Source organism: Mytilus californianus, unplaced genomic scaffold, assembly GCF_021869535.1.
Source record: "Mytilus californianus isolate M0D057914Y unplaced genomic scaffold, xbMytCali1.0.p SCAF_15, whole genome shotgun sequence".
NCBI classification, from domain to species: domain Eukaryota; kingdom Metazoa; phylum Mollusca; class Bivalvia; order Mytilida; family Mytilidae; genus Mytilus; species Mytilus californianus.
The window spans coordinates 22,555,884-22,578,157 of NW_026262637.1; the positions used below are offsets into that span (position 1 = coordinate 22,555,884).

Genomic DNA, 22,274 nt, shown 5'->3' on the forward strand with positions numbered 1-22,274 from the left:
TTCTCAGCAATGCAAAGAGCGAGTTGGCTTTCTCAGAGAAGTATGAAATATTTTATTCACCTTTCTGCCTTTGTGGTTTTAGAATGACATCTGTCTTATTTACTACCCCGATATCCTTTCCTTCAGTCACGTTAGGTTTATTAGGATTCATTAGTTTGTATGTAAGGTCTTTGTACGTTCTACTATCTATATACACGTGTAACTATGGTAGAGATGAAATGTTAGTCAAAAGAGCAGAAAATACCAGGTGGGACAATCAACTTTTTAATAAAAGAGTCTTCAAATAAGAATTATAACCAACAAGAAAACTTCACATGTATCAGATCGCCTAGGACCAACGATACTACAATCAGCAAAAAAATATATATAAAAAGTCAAAATAATTGTGCAGCGATTCCGATAAAAGATAAATACGAAGTTGAAGTAGATGGCCTTCGTCAGTGTCGATCTTTTCAAAGTGATTCAAAGTGAAATAATACAATCCGAACCTCCTGTGTATTCCCCTTTTTAATGAGTTAAAAGTAATTTAAATTTTAATCCTTAATTTTGAAATTAACAGAAGAAAAAAAACCAAAGCTTAATGCGTGTGCTTGTTCTGATACAAAATGTCAAAATGCACTTTACGTGCAAAAAATAAAATGTGCATCCAACAAATCACTGAAAATATTTTAAAAAATCCAACTATTTCTTTCTGTTATTGTCATCCGTCTCCAGAATATATTCAGTTCTATTAATCAAAATATTTGCCGATCTTCCTACTGAGAATGACATTTTCACAAATATTGTTTATTTATATTTATCTATTTGTTTGTTTGTTTGTTTGTTTGTGTATTGATCAATTGTGTTTGATTTGAGTTATTGACTATCAAACACTCAGACGTCTACAGGGTTGAGCAAAGTCCAGCGAGATAGCGGTGGTCTTTATTTTCTTATTTTCATTCATATATGTGTGAGGCGATAAACTGTGGTAAGGTTTTGTTCATTTTGATGTCAATTTCTTCTTTTTTTTTAATATTAAATACTTGTGAATATGATTTGATTTGATTATAATTGAGGTGGGAGTCAAGTCGTCGTTGTTTGTTGGTAGTTATTTATCAATGAAAGGTCTTAGAGAAGAAAAAGAAATGTATCATCTCGATTTATTATTTATACGAAAGGAAAATAAATAAAAGAAGACAGATAACAGCTAATTGAACATTTTCTTATTGCATACTTTTTTAATCTATCATTTTTCACAAATATCACATTTCATTATTTTTTTTCAGACAGAAAAGATGAGGATTAGTGGAAAAATGATAACTATATCGTCAGCATCTCTTTTATTTGTAATAATTGTATGTAGCAACCTTGGTAAGTTTCATAATCTCGAACACATACCCGATCTGCCAATTACTATCCTTTCACATTTGATAAATTTATTTTAAAAGGGTATCAATTTAATACTGTAGTAAAATCCTTGAATATTGTTTTTATCGGTACTTACATTGATTTTTTATTTAAATATATAACAAATCATAACTAAATATGAAAGTATTGATATACAGTTATTAAAACTTATGGTTTTATTATGTACCTATATTTTGGCATTGCACAAGGTTATGCCTTTTTTGGACTGTTTATGACGTCTGCACACTAAATCCGTTGGATGTGTGCACTGATTGATGCTTAAGTACTAGTCCTGAAAAACATGATTTATTATCATTTGTTATTGGCTTTAAACTAGCTTTCAGTAACTGCAAGTACTCTTCGATTTGTTCTTTTTTGTCTTTCGTCTTTATGTTAGTTGTTTCTTTTGTCTTTATGTTAGTTGTGTCTTTTGTCTTTATGTTAGTTGTGTCTTTTGTCTTTATGTTAGTTTTGTCTTTTGTCTGTATGTTAGTTGTGTCTTTTGTCTTTATGTTATGTGTCTTTTGTCTTTATGTTAGTTGTGTCTTTTGTCTTTATGTTAATTTTGTCTTTTGTCTTTATGTTAGTTGTGTCTTTTGTCTCTATGTTAGTTTTGTCTTTTGTCTTTATGTTAGTTGTGTCTTTTGTCTTTATGTTATGTGTCTTTTGTCTTTATGTTAGTTGTGTCTTTTGTCTTTATGTTAGTTGTGTCTTTTGTCTTTATGTTAGTTTTGTCTTTTGTCTTTATGTTAGTTGTGTCTTTTGTCTTTATGTTAGTTGTGTCTTTTGTCTTTATGTTAGTTGTGTCTTTTGTCTTTATGTTAGTTTTGTCTTTTGTCTTTATGTTAGTTTTGTCTTTTGTCTTTATGTTATGTGTCTTTTGTCTTTTGTCTTTATGTTAGTTGTGTCTTTTGTCTTTATGTTAGTTGTGTCTTTTGTCTTTATGTTAGTTGTGTCTTTTATCTTTATGTTAGTTGGTTGTGTCTTTTGTCTTTATGTTAGTTGTGTCTTTTGTCTTTATGTTAGTTGTGTCTTTTATCTTTATGTTATTTGTGTATTTTTTTATGCCTAGACTGTTGAAAGGATTGCCCAAATGTACGGAATGTTAATAATAAATACGAAGTCATCATTATGAAGCTGTAGTCTAGTCTTCACAGCTGACTTATATATGGCTTGAAGAAAATTTGCAACATCTCTGATATTTCTTATGGTACTAAGTAATAGAATAAAAATAAAGAAAAAGGTCAACAGCATGAATTATTTTATATTGAAAGAATTTCTATACATAAGAAGTTTAACGGTAAAGGCCAACATTTAATCCTTTTTCAAGATAAAACCACAATAGGGAAAAGGGATGGAGGCAGCTGTTTTGCAAATAAAAAGACAGAAATAGTCAAGGGTGCAGTAATATAATTGTAACAGTTTTTGGACGGTAATCATTAAATTAAAAGAAACAAAGTTTATTGACCTTTCTTCATGAAATCTGTGTCAGTATTTCGTATGAACCCTGAATTTTACTGATAAATAATGTTCATATCTTGCATGCATGATCATATTGTATGTATAAGATGAGGGTGTTAGTCTGATTGTGTGTATCTTATTTACATGCACCATGAAAGTATGGTTAATACATTTAATGACATCTTGGCGTAAGTATTAAATGCAGTATTCTCATATCTGAGTGGCGTCTGCTTCTAAGATATGAGACGACTACATCTTATTTACATAGAAGTAATAAATAGTTATTGTATCTTTACCCTTGTTCTAAAAAGAGCAATTGGTTTTGATAACACAGGAAACGTGTCATTATCTCAAATTTGCTAGATGCAGTAAAACTTTCATAGTTAGGAATTTGGAATGAATTCTTAATTGTTTCTAATTTTATGTCATCAAATTGATACCTTATCACTGCTTGTACCAAGTCAGGAATATGACAGTTGTTTTCCATTCGGTTGTTGTGTTTGAGCTTTTGATTTCGCCATTTGATAAGGGACTTTCCGTTTTGAATTTTCCTTGGAGTTCGGTATTTTTGTTATTTTACTTTTTATATTTTTGTATGGCAATATGAATCGCTGTACTATCTCGTCTTTTTCTGGTTTAATTGCAAAAACCCTTTGAATAAATGATAACACTTCTATGTAAATGTTGATATAGGTAGCCGTTCTAGCCGAGTTCTACAATTACCTAAAATAAAATTTTATATTGGATTCAATGTTCGTTAATGCATCATTTCTTTCATCTTTATCTTTATTCCATGTTTAGAAAGGTTTTCGTTTTGAATATACTGATAACTATATTAATCACTGTTATCAAATTGAACTCTGATTCAGATAGACGGATAAATCCAGCTTATTTTAAACTTAAATGTATAGTCAAGATATATTTTACAGAAGGCAACCTTCAATACTTATCATTCTTTACGGTTGCCTATAATTGCTTACATCCACTTGGATAGTTGTCTCATTGGCAATCATACCTTATTTTTAAATTAGATGCATGATTATTTTAATTAGTTCATATTAGCTTTGAATTAGCTGTCAGTAACTGCGAGTACTCTCAGATCTGTACTTTGTGTCTTTTTTATTGTGTGGGGATGTATAAATACCCTGCCACGTCCGGTCTGTGTTATTGTTAGAAGTTTTTCTGCTTTGCATCGTTCTGATGAGTTAAGCCTTTTTCAACTGATTTTTATAATTTATTCTTATGTTGTACTGTTACACCACTGTCCCATGTCCCTGACTACATATTTTCACTTTATAAAATGAACAATATAAATTTTTTCGGACAGAAGAGATCACACCAGACTACCTTGACAGATGTCCAATGTCCATCAAACTTCATATTTATTTAACCTGATAGATGTCTTATGTCCCTCAAACTTTATATTAACTTAACTGGACAGATGTCCAATGTCCATCAAACTTCATATTAACTTAACTTGACAGATGGCCAATGTCCCTCAAACTTCTTATTAACTTAATTTGACATATACTGCAACAGCAAATGCAGGAACCAATCTTGTACAAGTGCAAATAAATTATCGCACGGCAAACAAAAATAAGCATGCATACATTTGTAGCAACAGATGAAAATGAAAAGTCAATGCGAAATCAATCCTCCCACCCCAGAATATCAAATGGTCGACGACCTCTAATAGGCCGTTTCATCGATGTATTTTAAACATTTTTGTGGTACAGGATTAAATTGATTTTAAAAGTGTACATTATTTTTGCATGGAACGTACAAGAGATCTCTTAGAGAAGTGGAAGATACCAAAGGAGTAGTCGAACTCATAAGTCGAAAACGACCTGGATGCATGCCATGGCAAAAATGAAAAACGACCAAAAGACAAACAAGTCTACAAAACAAAACAAAACATAGAAAACTTAAGACTGAGCAACACGGACCCACCAAACACCGCGGGGATGATCTCCTGAAGGTGCCCCGGAAAGGTAAGCAGATCCTGATCTACATATGGCACCAATCAATAAGAGTTATACCCCTTAACATAGATTTAATAATATTGAAATTGTCAATTTTAGTCACACATGTTGAATCACGGTCTGTTCGCCAGAAGAGAACCATCTTCCAGCTATGTACTCTGATCAACTATTATACAAACAGGACATGTACTGATTATAACGACTATGGTTGCTATTGTGGTTATGGACAAGCTGTTGGCAAACCAAGGGATTATGCTGATATGTAAGTACTGTAACTTTACATTTGAAAAGGTTAAGTGTTTACAATGAATAAGTGATCATAACAAAGAATGGATCGGATATTAACAAGTATAATTATATATGACCGAATTGAATGCGAATGCCAGATTGATTTGTTAATTGATTGATTGATTGGTGTTTAACGCCATTTCCAGCCCTAGTGTGCTATTCCATGGCGGTCAATTTTTATTAGTGGAGGAAGCCGGAGTGCCCGGTGCGAACCATGGACCTTCGGTAAGAAAACTGACAATCCAAGTCAATAAAGATTGGAGTCGAACGCACCTGCCACGTGCAGGATTCGAATTACGACATGACAACCACAGTGTTGACAGGCTAGTGATACAGTAGTTCGATTACTTAGACCACTCGGCCACCGAGCCCTCGCGAACGCTAGAAATACTTCATGCGATATTTACAGCAAAACTTGCATAAATATCGATTAACCAGTGATAACCACCAAAAATTTAATTGTATATCAAATTGCTTAAGGGGTTATCAATATGCATTCTTTACAGCAAGATTTCTGTTTTTACTGAATAAGTTTTGCTAATAACCTGCACGATGGTGATTGTGTTTAAAATCTTCATGTTGAAGTTACTGACGCCATAAAGTTCTATTGAATTTTCAATGTAATGCATGGGTTGGTTGATTGATTGTTGATTGCTTAAAGTATCATAGTATAATTTAGAGCAAATAATATCCATCAAAGATACAATGCTTAAAATTTGGTGTATTTGAAGCGCGTTTCGTCAAGAAGACTCATCGTTGGTGTTTGAATCAAAACAGTTGGAAGGCCAAATCTAATACGAAGTTGAAGTGTACTGAAAATCAAAAATTTCGATAAATTGTGCCGAATTCAAATACGGCTAAGGCAATAAATGCATATGTGGGGTGGGGATTGGGGGGGGGGGGGGGAGGGGGGGGGGGGGGGGGGTGGCGGTAGACAAACCTTAGTACATTCACAGAATATGATCTCATCATAAAAATTTGATGTCAACACAAAAGTGCTGACTACTAGGCTGGTGACTGGACTATCCACCAGCAGTGGCACCCACAAGATTCAAAGAGGTCGGGACTATTTGCCTTGTGTTTATTTCATCAGCTAGTTCATTTTCAAATAGGCCTTGAATCTTTACTAAAATTCACAGTTTCATATTCTCGTGTACTAGTATGTACCTCATTGTTTTGAAAATAGTATTATGAATATTCAATAAAATTAGGAACGCAATTTTGATATCAGTGACATAATTGATTAAAAACTGAATATGGAAAAACTGATATGTTGGTATACGCCAAGGAGACACAAAACATAAAAAAACACAAAACATAAAAAAATCACGCGAATGGCATTCCAAAGTAAAACAGAATTCTAACAAAAGTAAAGTTTTGTGTGATTTCAGATACAATTTTTGATTGCTTCTTAGTGCAAACTTTTACAAAATGTCTACAATATTTAATAAAAGTTGCCTTCCATGCCATTGAGTGGACCACACACTTCATTTACCCCCCACCCACCCCCAATAGAACTGTACAGACGTTTGTATTTTATGGAAATTTTCACCACGCAGCAACAATAAAGTCAGTAAAACAAACGTATCAAGTAAAAATGTCCATACATGTAACATTTTCCTATGGTTTTGTTTAAGTATTAATGTTCATATAAAATTATACGAATATAAAGAAAATTAAATTTTTGTAGATGTTGCCGAAAACATGACAATTGCTACGGAAGGGCCGAAGACATTTGTTATCTGTTTCCACAGATAGTTTCGATTGGATATACATGTGATGATAACACGAGGCAGTGTCGCTGTACAGGTATATACATTTTACTAGTTTTAGATTCAACGCTCATCACTCATGTTGTTTTGTATTGTTTAACCCTCTTAGTGCGGGCCGATTTTACAAAACACTGTCCAGAAACGGCACAATTTCAGTACCAAATAACATGTTCAGTGAATTGTTGTAAAATCTTGTATTCTAAAATGAATAATTAGGGACATAACTAGATATACAGTAAGCACGTTATTTTTTTTGAAAAGTAACGTTCCTAATATGACATCATATAACGTCACAAGGTAAAAACGTCACGTCTACAGCAAGTTTGGCGCTTTTCAATTAAATAACGTCAAGCACTTTGCAGTGCTAAGAAGAAAAACATAATTTTTTTCCGAAACGTAATGCAACCACAAGATTATTCTTCCAGTTATTCTGTTCACTTACGAAAGCGTTAAATAAATTATTTGAGACCTATACAACTGATCTTTCTTATGTCATGATTTTGAGAAGGGTGCGTGTAGCTGTCTTTTTTCGTATCAAATTACAGTAAATGTGTATACGTGTATCTTTATTTGGTCGACAGAAAAAAATCATACATTTTTCCAATTTTTAATTTGGTTCAATGACAGTTCACTTCACAAATCGTAACCCATCGTTACGTAAACATATAGTAATACTGCACACTAAACACTGTTAAAAGAATTCCACAATTTTATTTTACTCTTCGTGTTCACGTTGCTTGTGTTTGTGATAATCTTTGAAACACTTTCCAAGACAGAGACCTTCTCTGCACTGTTTGCACCAAGTTCGAACCTTCCTATTGTGACAGGAAACACATTTCCTCCTCTTTCCTCGAGGGATTTCATACATGAAATGCTCTGATGTTGCTCTATGACCCATTTCTTGTCCATTCCTACCAAAAACTCGACTCTGAATTTTATATTCCCCAACTAAGCCGGTCACAATGTCCTGTTGGAACTGGAGATGGGTTGACTTTTTCCCCAAGAGGAATGATCTCTTGTGGCAAATATATGCATTCACTGTAAGCAGGAACGGAATAAAATAGTTAAATAATAGTTTTTGAATCAAAAATTATTTGGAAATATTAATTGCATAATTTAGAGTTAATTGTGAAATCACGTCCAAATTCGTTTCAGCAATTACGTTATTGTGTGACTGCCGTGTAGTGATATTTAGTCTTTATACGCAAAAACAATTTTGTACTTTGTACATTATATGTATTTTAGTTGACAAATTTTTATGCGTAAAAATCTTATACATCAGTGTACGTTATATTTTTGACATCCTAAATTCAGCTAATTAAGATACTTCTTTAATGATAATAAATACGGATATAATAGCATATGTATGTTGAAATGTTTGCTAATAAGACGGACGTTGGTTTTCTACCGGAAGGATCATTCGGAATTTCGGACAGACGCAGTAGGTAGACGTACATTCATTGAATATTGATTATCCGAATCACTTTGTATACGTATATATATGAACGACAAATAATTCCCATTCCTTTTTTTCTTGTTTGATGGTACCTTTGATTATCAAAAAATAGTATTCTAATTACTAAAATACTAACCACATGCAGTCAATAAAAGATTAACAAGAATCTTTTTCCATAGTTTCACTGAACGTATGTCTGGATCATAAACTGATATTAGTTGATCTCCTAAATCTACTCCCCCCATGTTTTCATTGTAAGTGTGCACAACTCCCGGAGCGACCTTTTCCTTTCCCTTAGAATTTGAAGCAGTTTCCAACCTTGCAATAAAAATAATCATGATAGAATATAACTTTACTTTCAAATTACAAAGTTAAACTATATTTGCTACAACAGAAACAAATCAATCATCATCATCATCATCATCATCATTTTTATTGTTATTGTTGTTATTGTTGTTGTTGTTTTTATCACTATTATCATCATCATTACTAGGATCTGAAAACTCTATACATCAAATTACAAAAATTAAAAAAATCTTAAATCATATATTTATTATAAAGGTCCTTAGGCAGCTTATCTGAACATAGCTTATATGAAAATAACAAACCTGCAATGATCAGACGATGTAAGAAATCGCACCTGTCGACGATCAGACCAATGAATTGCTAGTATATTTCCCTGTTTCTTAGCCTTGACAGTTCCTTTAGGGGTTTTTAAGGTTTTGAAACTCAACGGCATTCCCTTTCTGCCGGCAATGACTGTTCCGGTGGAGTAAGTGCCATTGCCAAGTAGGTCGTGAGTGAGTTTTGGACTGGTAAAGAGACTGTCTGTTGTTACATGATGAAATTTATTATAGTGTGGCTCTATTAACTCTGTTACAACTGAATAGCCAACTCCATGAGGATATGGCTGCAGACGGTTACGCCTTTCATAGTACAACTGTACGTGCTCGGTATATCCAGTATCAGACTCACTAAGAACCCATACCTTGGCTCCCCACTGATGAGATTTTTTCTTTGAAATGTAGTGGACGATATTATGTCTACCTTTAAATCCTACTATTCGTTCATCTACACAAATATCTCTTCCTAGCCTGACGGAGAAAATATTTCTAATGAAAATTACTATTTTTTTTAATTGAGTTTTTTTTAATATTTACAATTACACAGTTCAATAAAGTTACATGTCATGGTCGAATTAATTGAAAATTTTATAAAACAACAAAGAAAAGAGAATAATATCTTAACATATTTGTAAAAATATAGATTTATTTGACGTGCTTGGAAAAGCGATACAAAAAGGAACTGTTGTCTGACTGCGAATAGAGAGAATGGATCGACCTCAATGCCATTGCATATGTCATTTAGTAAAGTACACTTCGGATGAAAATAACCTTTTTGTATCCAAATTAACTCTTCCGTTTGGAAGTACATCTATCTTGAAAACACGGATTAATAACAATTACAAGTAGCTAATGTGTATCTATTTGTTTGTGTATTTATTTAACATGTTTATTTACTTTTTTTTGTTTATGTTAATCTTTAGCAATCGACTTTTGTCCGGATATGCATGCAATATTTGCCACTGGAAGTTTTAAAGCGTATTTTTTCATCGGATGAAATACGAGAGGGGGGGGGGGGGAGGGTTACTTCGATTTTTTTTTGTAGGGGTGTGCCATTTTTGCCTCAAAAAACGTACCCATTTTAATATAACATTCACTGAAATTCAGTACCTATAGTTATATTAATATTTAAGAAAGAATGACCTATACTTATAAACAATATTTAAAATATGACCGATGCTTATATATAAGCACTAAATCTATACATCACTCATAATTCATAAATATACAGATACCCTTAAGTTTTTTAATATATGAATTTACATCCAGGTTTCATTTGGGAACTTGTTTGAAAGGTGAACTTTCAAATGCATTGATTTAATCTAATATAATAATTGACCATTATAAATGTAAGATTTTCAATCATGGCATATTTATATATGATATGTAGATCATACTTCAAATCAATATACAGTTAGCAAACGTAAATGCATTTTAATATAGGATGTCATTAAAAAAGAGGGTCATTTTAATATAAAATCTCGCAAAATTATGACCCTGTAAAAATGTTGTACCTGTAATGTTGTACCTGTAATGTTGTACCTGTAACTCTTCCTAAATGCTGTGTTGCAAACATCAATAACTGGTCTAATTTTGTGCATTGGATCATATTGTGGATGATCCCTTGGTAGTGCTGTCTGGTTATTACTTGCATGTAGATTAGATAGAATTGCCAAAAATCTGTCCCTTGCCATAACAGAACGGAAGGAAGGAGTTCTTCTCAACCACAACTTATCCTGAGTTTCCCAATACGAAGCTATTGTTGGCTTCTGGATTATGCCCATTAACAGCAAGAGCCCGATGAAAGCTTTCATCTCTTCATTGCATACTGGGCGCCACATTTGAAGCCTTGATCGTGGTTTCAAATTTCCCATTGATATCCGATGTTCAGCATATCGGTTTGTTTCTTGTACAAGAACATCCACCACATTGTTCTCTACATTTTCTCGGTCAGTCACCATGGATAAGAATATTTCATGTGGTTTGTCATCTGGCCGAATATCAACTGGTCCTAAACGATTTCCCCGGCCGAAATTGCTGCATGTCTGGCATATAAAACTCTTCAGTGTTTAATACCGGAAACCATGGACCATGATTAAACGTTTCATTCTCTAAATTGCTATCTGAATCTGTACCAATTTCGGACATTTCTGATTCATATTCCATGGATTCTTCGGATTCCAAATCGCTCATTGCTAAATTTTTTAGCTCTATTTTGCCGTCAACTCGATTGCGACGTCTTATGACGTCATATGATTTATGACGTTATAATGACGTTTTAAGTAAAAGAAGAGTAAAAAAAAACAAAGATATCTTTCCAATTTTTATATTCTATGGAATAAAGGATGGAGGGGGTATAGTTTTAGCACATGCCATGAAATCTTGAAAAACAACCGTATTTCGCATACATAAGGACATATATGTCCTTCCCGCAGTAAGCCAGGAGAGGACACATATGTCCTTCCCGCAGTAAGAGGGTTAAGGGGGGTTGTAGTGTTTGCTTTTTCTCACAACAACATCTTTGCATAATACATGTTATGACAAAATATCTTTTGGCCGCACAATGCTGTTCCCTATCTTTACATTCATGAGAATATATCACAAATACGCAAAACCCGTTTATCCCTTAATAATTTAATTTTGGATGTAACGCGTCTTCTGATTGGCTGACGTTGTTTTGTTTATCAGCTCATAGACATATTTTTTTCATGTGACCGTGACGTCATCAACGTTTTTTCATGGTTTACTCCGGTTTAAAATGGAATTTAGAATTAAATTATAAGAAATGACTGTAATATTTTTTCTGTCTATTCGAAATAACATAAAAAATGTGGTGCACACTTTCAAATAAACCGCTACGCGGGTTATTCAGTGTGCACCACATTTTTGATGTTATTTCTTCATAGACAGAAAAAATATTACAGTCATTCCTTAAATGCAAGAAGTTTTAAGGCCTAAAGCAAATATTAAGACAAAATTCAAATATATAATTACTCATATCGGACAGGTTAATATCTTGTGAACATCATTCATGTTATCAAATTTAAGTTGCCAAACAGAGATCTTAATAATAACATGAAGTCTCCTTTTCGCACTATTGTCTTAAGGTGCGTTTACACGATACGATTTAATGTTCGATTTTCCATCCGACTTGATACCGTCGCAAAGGTAAATCGTACAGCGTTCTGTTCACACGATACGATTTTCCATTCGATTTTGAGCAGATTTGAACAAGTGCTTTTATTTTTCTAAACGCAGCAACTTCCGAAATTATCTATACGGCATGTAATCGGCAATTATATTATCAAAATTTAAACAAATATTATTGAATTATTGATTGGTGATTGGTTAATGAATGTTTACCAGAGGCTCCAAGGAGCCTGTGATCGCTCATCTGATTCACAGAAGCCAAGAAAAGAATTTAATCAAAAAATTTAAACTAAAAAAATTTGACAACTGAAAAAAAAAAGCTAAATAAAAATTGTCATTTGAAGTCTAATGAATGTCAAAACCCGTTTCCAATGACTATTCCTGCAAAATATGATTCCATCCAGCCCAGTTTTTCATAAATGTAGCTTTTTATACTTTTATATGAGATTTTATGTTTCTTTATTTTTATTAAGTTTAGTACATATTGCACTACCATAGTGAGCGTACTGGCCGTAATAACGCTTTCTTCGTAAACCTGTAATTTCCGTGAACGGATAAAAGACCCAAGCTTGACAAAATATTTAGCACAATATAGAGTGTGGTATGAGTTATAAGGTTACCTTGAATCATTTTGTTTATATCAATGGTCATTTATTCCAAATTATATCAGTCTTGAAACAAAGGTGAAAAATGCAAAATTTGTTCAGCATGTAATCTCAGACTCTGTTTTTTAAACAAACACCAATTTTGAAAATGAATTTTACACCCAACAGATTGATATCGGTGTCAACATTTAATTCTAATACAACTTCTCTCTTCAGATACACGTATTATGTTTTATAAAAGACGAAATAGTCGAAATGTAACCTCCGTGCGTGAAATGTAATATCCGTTGAAGTTTTTGGTGAAGAATGATTTCTTTTACGTCCGCACTTCTGTCGAGTATGGCATGCCAAATAAACATTTAAATAATTATTACGGATGACGAATATATAAATTACAGAACAAATACGTACATTGCAATTCAGACGACATAAGGAGGCACCATGTGACACTTTTAATTTTTCACTGAATTGTTTAAGTGTAACAGAGTTGGTTTTTTTCTCATATCTAGAAAAAAAAACGAACCGGATATTTTTACATCAATATTAATGCAAGTAGATAAACCCGTTTTCAATATTCAAGAATTGAAACTTTTATTAAAATATAGATCTAATAGAGAATTCAATACTATTAAAGAATGGAACTCTCTAAACAGATAACAGTTGCTTCATGCGTCTTGATTTATTACTACATGTACGTCTTGTATGTATAGGCACATGTTTTTGTGTAATTCACGTCTTTTTGATAGAGTTAAGCCACTATGTTCAATTAATATTTTATAGTGTTTCTTTTTGTGTTGAAATGTCATACATATACTACTTTTTAGGTAAAGGCGAAGGTTGGCGCCTGTTAAAACGTTCAAACATGCTATATTATATGCATCTGTCCAAAGTCAGGAGCCTGTTGGTCAGTGAATGTCGTTTGTTTGTGAGTTTCATAGATGTTTCTTGTTTCTCGTTTTGTAAATTATAGATTAGACCGTTAGTTTTACTGTTTGAATTGTTGTACACTGGTCATTTTGGGACCCTTTATAGTTGCTGTTTTGTGTGAGCTAAAAAAGGCTCCGTGTCGGAGGCCGTACTTTGACCTATAATTGTTAGCTTAAATTCGCTGTGACTTGGATGTTGTCTCTTTAGCACTTAAACCACATATTCTTATTTATAATGTTCACAAGTATTTATAATTATTTGTGATTTTTTTTCAAACTTATTTTAAATTTTATATACATGTGCGAACTAAAGTAGAGTTTAAGTGTGGCATGAATATAGGAAAATAATACCTTTTTATAAAATAACGTTAAAGGTCTTCGAATCCATGATATAGTCCAGCTTGTGCAATACCATAATTAGAAAATTTAGAATAAATAAAGGGATATGGGACTTTTCAATCCCTGAAAAAATTTGCCAAGATTCAAGGTCGCCACACGTCAAAACATTATCGGACTAGGAATAGCTAGCATGATTTGTTTTCCTTAAAAATGTCAATTCGATTTTTCAGTATTATAATGATCCCTAGCAATACTCTCAGTTCACAAATTCCCGGATCTAATTAAGTTTTACCCCGAAATGCAGAAGTTTACATTTTTTTAAATGGCACGACTATTCCAAGATCTAAGAAAGTTTGACCTAATTTTCTGATTTAGAGGATCGTCAATGGTTTCTGAGATACAAGAGGGGTTGATTCCTGATGAAGCCAGAGGCGAATTTAGGGGGTGGGGGCAGGGGGCCCGCTCCCCCTTTTTGTGGGAAAAATTTGGTTAATTATATAGGGAATCACTGAAGCATACATGACTGGAGCGGGTCCCTCTTAGGTAGTCAATGGCCCTTCTTATGAAAATTTCTGGATCCGCCACTGGAAGTGGTATAGATTTATTTTTCATCCGATTTAGATGGAATTTTTTCCATTGTGTTATTCATTTTGATCCCTTTTGGAAATGTCAACGGATTTTACATAGCTCATACTGTTATTGAGTTAAAAGGGTAAAATACTACTGAAAATTACACTTTGCTACACTTTTCTTATGGTATTTAATATTTTTATTTTCCAACCGAGATAATGGGATCTTTGGCATAAAGTTCCTCATTTTCATCTCTTTTAAAAAATAGAATTAAATGCCGTATCCAAATCCTTATTGTGTCTACCTTATTACTGTGTCCACACTCTTTGTTTCAACACTTACCCAATTTACCGCGATTTCGCGGGAATCATCTAGTGTATTCTTATATCAAAGAAAATACCTCGGCTAGACGTTTTATAAATGTATTCGATAATCGTTATATTAAAACATATATGTGTGCATGTCCATAGGATTTTGATTTTTGTTAAATTTTATTAAAATGCCAGGTACAGCTTTAACATTCTGTAAGATGTTAATACACATTATTGGGGCATGCCTGTCCACAAATTTTTTAGCTCATCGGGGCCCGAAGGGCCCCATGTGAGCTTATGCCATCACTTGGCGTCCGTCGTCGTCCGTCGTCTGTCGTCGTCCTCAGCGTCGTCTGTCGTCGAATACTATTTAAAAAATCTTCTCCTCTGAAACTACTGGGCCAAATACCTTCAAACTTTAACTAAATGTTCCTTAGGGTATCTTAGTTTATACATTGCATCCGAAGTTTTGATCCATCGACAAACATGGCCGCCATGGCTAAAAATAGAACATAGGGGTCAAATGCAGTTTTTGGCTTATATCTCAAAAACTAAAGCTTTTAGAGCAAATCTGACATGGGGTAAGGAAATAATGTTCAGCAAAGTAAGATCTACAAAAAAGTTATTAAATGACCAAAATTGTCAATTGACCCCTTAAGGAGTTATAGCCCCTTAAAGACAATTTTACACAATTTGTTCATCAAGTTTGCTAACATTTAAAATTCTTTCTCTCTGAAACTATTGTGCCTAATTTTTTTTAACTTTAAATAAATGTTCTTTTAGGATTCTAGTTTATGAATTGTATCCGAATTTTTGATCCATCAACAAACATGGCCACCATGGCTAAAAATAGAACATAGGAGTCAAATGCAGTTTTTGGCTTATATCTCAGAAACTAAAGCATTTAGAGCAAATCTGACATGGGGGTAAAAATGTTCAAAAGGTCAAGATCTATCAGCCCTGAAATTTTCAGACAAACCGAACAACACATTGTTGGGTTGCTGCCACTTAATTGGTTATTTTAAGGAAATTTTGCAGTTTTGGGTTATTATCTTGAATATTATTGAAGATAGAGATAAACTGTAAACATCAAAAATGTTCAGCAAAGTAAGATCTACAAAAAAGTTTTATATGACCAAAATTGTCAATTGACCCCTTAAGGAGTTATTGCCCTTTAAGGACAATTTTACACAAGTTGGTTATGTTCTTTAACTTTAAAAATCTTCTCAAATAAATCTAGTATAAATTTTGTATTTTATTTCCTTGTACGTCAAGAAACATAGACACTATGGCTAAAATGGAACATATAGATAAAATGCATTTATTTGCTTTTGAAGAAAATATGACAGATACAATGAACATTTAAATTGTATTTTTAAGCCACTCATTAATATATTGAATATTGAAAAGCAAAAATAATCATAGACGAAAGATTTAAGCAAAAGAATAACAGGTGAGCGATTCAGGCCCTTGAGAGCCTCTTGTTTTTTTAAATATATAGAAAATTATAGATAGTTTGACGAGCTCATTTTTTCATTCAAGCTGCATTAGGTAAGTTAACTGCCTTTTGTTAAAGCTTGGAGGTTACAATAAACCATTAGATTTTATGGGCGCAACATGGTATTCCGAATTAAGAGTATAGCTAATCCTGATTGGTTGATATGTGCGGCCGTTATTTTTTGTTATTAGAGACTTCGTGGATTCTGCATTATACCAAAGGCCAAATAAATTATTTTCCTTAGCCCAAACGGAACTGAGATGTCTTTTAAACACTAGGATGAGACACGTATTTTTAAGTGCAAAATTGATAGGCAATTGGACCCAAAAATACTGTCCTAATAACTTTTCTTTAATTCTAGCAAGGTTTCTTTAAAAAAAAACACTTTCTAAAGTCTGTATCTCGAAAAAGGCTATCATTGTCGCCTATGGGGAAATTAATTGTTTGTTTCAATCTGGAAGAACAACATAATGGCATACTTTATAGAATTAATTAACTATGGCAGGGGCACCAAACCCGAGGTGTCTTACGTGTATACACAACCAGTTTACGGTTTTCTTTTGTATTTAATTTAATTTATGCAGACCTATCTGCATGCATACAGACGGGCCACGGGGTTATATTCAATATGTAGTTTTTATTTATTTTTCTCTACTGTAGATAAGTGACAATTTTATTTCCAAAAAAGTGATACAAAAATATTATCTACAAGTGTAGTTTTAATTTTAAAAACTGTTGCGTTTTAATGTGTATATACTATTGTAACTATGTATATTGTTTTTTGTGTATTATTTGTAAAAAATAATGATATGCATTGTATTAATAAGTTCATTTTGAACTCTTTTAATGGGAATAAAACATCCTCCTTTAAACGTTTTGTCGATTACCACTGTGCCTGAAGTGAAATAATTATAAATAGATATCAGAACGCGGACGTGATAGAAAGCCTATTTAGTACATTGACTAGATGGAACTCGGGAAGGAAATAAGATGAGTTAAAAGTTAAATATTGCAGTAGCTAGTTAGTTACGCCAGGATTTACGTATTATTTACGATCATCTTAACTTACGACGGCTTTGTGAAACGGCTGTAAAACCTACGATTTATTTACGATGGACGTACGATGAAACGTAGACTTACGAAGGCTTTGTGAAACGGTGGCAAGGTTTATAAACAAAAGATGACACTGTTCCCTTTACGAAATAAACACGTTTAGAATGATGTGAAAGTCGGAATATTGTCGATTAAAATTATTTGCTTGATTTTTTCAATCGACTAATGAATTTAGTCGATTTGGCGTTCACACGATCCGATTCCAGTTAAAAAGTCGAATAGAAATAGCGTACCTTTCGATTTCAAAACGACGTTTCGACTTGACATTCGACTTCAGATTTTAGTGTTCACACGGTACGATTTTAGTCGAAAGCAGGTGCATAGGTAAAAATCGAATGAAAATCGAATGGAAAATCGTATCGTGTGAATGCACCTTTAGACATATTTGTAATGTAATATGAAAACGGTGATCTTCCAAGTTTTATACACAACTCCGGACATATCAAAGATGAAAGCGGTGATCTACAAGTTGGGACAGAGTTGGGAGAAAGATGCTCTTTGGATACATCTTATTACTTAAAGTCAACCACAACTACCACTATTTCCTTCGTTTTCATATTTTACAAGTAAAGATATAGATATGCGTATCTTTCATTTCGTTTTAATGGATGGCTAATATGCGTGGTTCATGTAATAGTTCCTCATTTCATTATTATCCTTTTTTAATTACTCAAATTTTATTTTAAAATAAACAGAAATTGGGTATGTGCACAATGTGTTTCATTTACACAAGACTCCTCAGTGATTTACACAAGACTCTCCAGGGAGGCGTCAACTCATTAACACAAGACTCCTCAGGAAGGCGTCAACTAAGGTTACAACACCATATACTATCGTAGACTGTTCAGGCTCATTTAATTTTCATACTTCATAACCAAAAAATATGAGTTAACAAATTATAGTAATTTCATAAAGTTCACCAAAAATCACAGTTTGACGAACAATTTACAAAATCGAAACTGAACATTTCGATATACTATCTATTTTTGCTGAATCCCCATACTTCTGTGTATAAAAAAATGATATAAACCATCTTATTGAACAATTCTACTAAACATTCAATAAATATATTATGCATGCAACCTCTTTTAACCCCATACATTGCTTTTAATGCCTTCCGATTGCGTAACGAACATTTCTGGTACTGCTTAACTGTATACCAAGAACATAAATAAATTCATGAACTATCTCCTGTTTAAAGCTTTAAATCGGCTCTATGGTTCCTATTGAACATACCATCGTTTTGGTCTTATCAACATAAACCTTTAGCCTCAATGTATTACAGAACTCTCTAAAAGTCACTCATGAAGATAGAAAACATAAAATGTTTTGAACCTTTCACTTAATGTACTTGATAAATGTGAAAAACATAATTGTCTATTTTCTTGAAGTAGGTCACCGTACGGCCTTCAACGATAGGCAAAACCCATACAAAACGCATAGCAAGCTATAAAAGGCCCCGAAATGACAAATGTAAAACAACGACAACTAGAAAACTAACAGCCGGATTTATGTACAAAGTAATAAACAAAAAACAAATGATATATATCAACAAACACAAACCACTGAATTACTGGTTCATGACTTGAATGGGAAAGGCACATTCAGAATGTGGCGGGGTAAAAATTGCTTGTGGGCGCGTCAACCCTTCCCATACCTGGTGTAATAGCACAACACAAGAACAAACTATAAACATCAATTGAAAAGGGCTTAGCTTATCAAATCGATACAAAGAAAATAAAAATGAAAACAGTTATCAAAAACATAAAAGACACAAAGTACAGATGTGAGAGTACTCGAAGTTACTGAAAGCTAGTTCAAAGCTAAAACAACTAATTAAAAATCATGTATCTAAGACTTAAATATAAATCAGTACACATCCAACTTCCAATGGATTTAGTGTAAAGACGTCATTAACAGTCATTAAAAAAAACATGACCTTGTGCAAGGTCAACATATAGGTATCGACAGATTGTAAGACCGTGAATGTACATAAGTGTATAACAACTAGATGCTCTAAAGAGCCTGGGTCGCTCACCTAGGTCTATGTGCATAATCAACAATGGAATCTCTCCGACATTGTAGACAAGAATAGAACTAATGACAAAAATTCTTTTTTGTTGATCTTTTATTGCTGATCATTTGTCTGCTTAGTTTCTCTCTATCTTCTTTAATTTTTGCTCAAAACACAAAAGAGGTTAAAAAAATATCCTCATTTAAAGACAATCACTCCTATGAAGAGTGACAGTCTACTAACTATATCGGCAAAATTTGACTTGTTTGTGGAAATTGCCTTGCTGATCATTTTTGTTATATAAAGTTTCTATTTATATATTATAATTTTTATCATATAAGGCAAAACGCAAAAAAGATGGTAAAAATCGTCATTAAAGGGCAATAACTCCAATAAGGAGTCGTCGGAAAATTTCCTCCATATTGTCTAAAATGTAGATCTTGTCTTGCTGATCACTTTTGCTTATTTAAGTTTCTATCTGTCTATTAATATTTTTAAGATATAAGGCAAAACGCAAAAAATTGGTAAAAATCGTCATCAAAGGGCAATAACTCTAATTAGGAATCGACAGACGATTTCGACAATGCATACGTATTTTGTAGATCTTGTCTTGCTAATCATTTATGCAACTTAAAGTTTCTCTCTATCTGTTATAGTTTTCAAGATAAAGGGCAAAAATGAAAAGAAAAAAAACCTGTAAAATTTGTCATTTAAGGGCAATAACTCCTATAAGAAGTCGCCTGACAGTTTCGACGCCAATGAACAATTGGTAGAGCTCAACATTCTGAACATTTTTGTCCCTTCTCTATTAATAACGGTTTTCAAAATAATAGACAAAACTTGCATTTTACCCGTATGTTCTATTTTAAGCCATGTCGGCCATCTTGGTTGGCAAGCGGGGTCATCGGACACAATTTTGAAACTATATACCCTAATAATGGTTGTGGCCAAGTTTGGTTAAATTTGCTCCAGTAGTTTCAGAGGAGAAGATTTTTGTAAAAGTAAACGGACGATGACGGACGACGGACGCCAAGTGATGAGAAAAGTTCACTTGGCCCTTTGGGCCAGGTGAGCGTAAAATATTTAGTTGGGTTTTAATTTATTGATAACAAAATCAATATTTATACCGATAAAACAATTTTAAAAGATCTAATAACAGTGTGGAATTGGTTTCCTTTTAGAAATTTTTTATCTAAAAGATCGACAAGTGTACCTGGATCTTATCTAAATTCACGGGCTCGGTAAACAACATCGCTGTAAAAATTAGGATGTGCTATCCCGTTTGTAATAAGTTTTCTACAGGTACAGGCAAACTAGATCTCTGTATCTATGAAAGAATTTAGTAAAGATTTTAAGTAATTTGTGGTAACGAAATCCTTGACTTAATAATTTACCAGTAAGACATAGATTACGTTCGTTGAAATCATTGTGTATATTTATTTCAGATGCAGAGCCTACCTGTGAACGTACAGTATGTGAATGTGAAATAAACCTAGCTCATTGTCTGTCTAGGGCACCGTATCATAATACATATTACCACATGGACCGTACCAAGTGTAATTAAAGACAACCATACATAGTGTCATTACAGTACAATACCTTGTGTAACTAAAGACCGAATGAATCATTACTTGTGTATACATAACAAAAGAACACTTTCGTTTGCGTTACATCTTATCCAGTTGCATTTCCAAGTAACAAATCTGTCTGTTTTAGAAAAGTACTACTTTTACTTTTGTTTTTAAATTTATATTTCAGTCAGGCGGACAAATGTTTATATTTTATTTGTGCCGGTAGGGAAAAATCATTAGAAGATCGGAATAAAAAGTATAGAAGATCTAAAATATATAAATTGGAATAAACTTTCCAATAGAAAAAAATGTTAGCACAAATAAACCCATCTTAGACCAATTATGTCTGTCTGGGTTGCCAAACGAGTCTGATGGTGTTGCATTCTGTTGCTTTGTCTATTTGTTTTACTAGTATTAAAAAATTGAACATTAAAAAGGTATATTTCTACTATATTTCTTGATGTAGCAATCTTCTCTGATATTGAGTTGTGTAGTAAGCAATTTTCTTTAGAACACCAATATGATGCCAATGTCGGTTTGACATGAAAGTACAAATAGTCCGAAAAAATAGATTTACTAGAAAATGATCAACTAGTTTGCCTTCTGCAGAAAATTTAATATGGCTTAGTCCATACTTTATCTCTATGTATTAACTGAATACAAATTAGTTTGTCCTGAGTTATTTAAGTTCCAATACAACTGGTTTCCATACGACTGTTTACCAGGCATTCGTCCTTTATCTAGACCACTATTAGGACCAACAGTTGGTTTCGACAACGCCTTTACTAAGCTAAGAGCACACAACATACAACACGCAGCAAATCCAGCATAAATTCCCTCATTTGCACCAGCCGACAAACGTATTGATTCATAAATAAAGGAAACGATGTCATAATCAGCTTTTATCAAGGTCAGAAATGAATGTGTTTGATTATCTAAGTATTGCATGCTTCTTTTTTTGTAATTTTATTGGGGTGTACAAGCGTTAACCGATGCATATTTTGTATGAAGCGCTGAAGCTACTGAAAAGCTACTAAAAATTTGTGCACGATCAACGCTTTTTTCAACCATATAAGTTATAAAAGAAGCTTTCAATTAATATAACTACATTAATATGCTAGTGCTTTGTTGTGACGTTGTCATGGGAAGCACGTGCAGTCATGAATGTTGCATTTTATTGATAAATGAAATATAATTTTGGAATGTCTC

The 22,274-nt window shown here is 33.0% G+C and overlaps 1 protein-coding gene across 2 annotated transcripts; it reads left to right on the forward strand.

Annotated features, from left to right (window-relative positions):
- The first annotated feature begins 940 nt into the window (after positions 1-940).
- On the forward strand, positions 941-21,518 carry LOC127725682 (basic phospholipase A2 4-like). Of its 2 annotated transcripts, XM_052232829.1 has the most exons (5): positions 941-967; positions 1,266-1,350; positions 4,929-5,091; positions 6,808-6,926; positions 20,940-21,518. In XM_052232829.1, exons 2-5 carry the CDS (start codon positions 1,275-1,277, stop codon positions 21,056-21,058), a joined length of 477 nt encoding a protein of 158 aa, XP_052088789.1. In that variant the 5' UTR covers positions 941-967; positions 1,266-1,274; the 3' UTR covers positions 21,059-21,518. The 2 variants fall into 2 exon arrangements, with proteins under 2 accessions (XP_052088789.1, XP_052088790.1); XM_052232830.1 differs by lacking the exons at positions 941-967; positions 1,266-1,350 and adding an exon at positions 2,965-3,035.
- Positions 21,519-22,274: the final 756 nt, after the last annotated feature.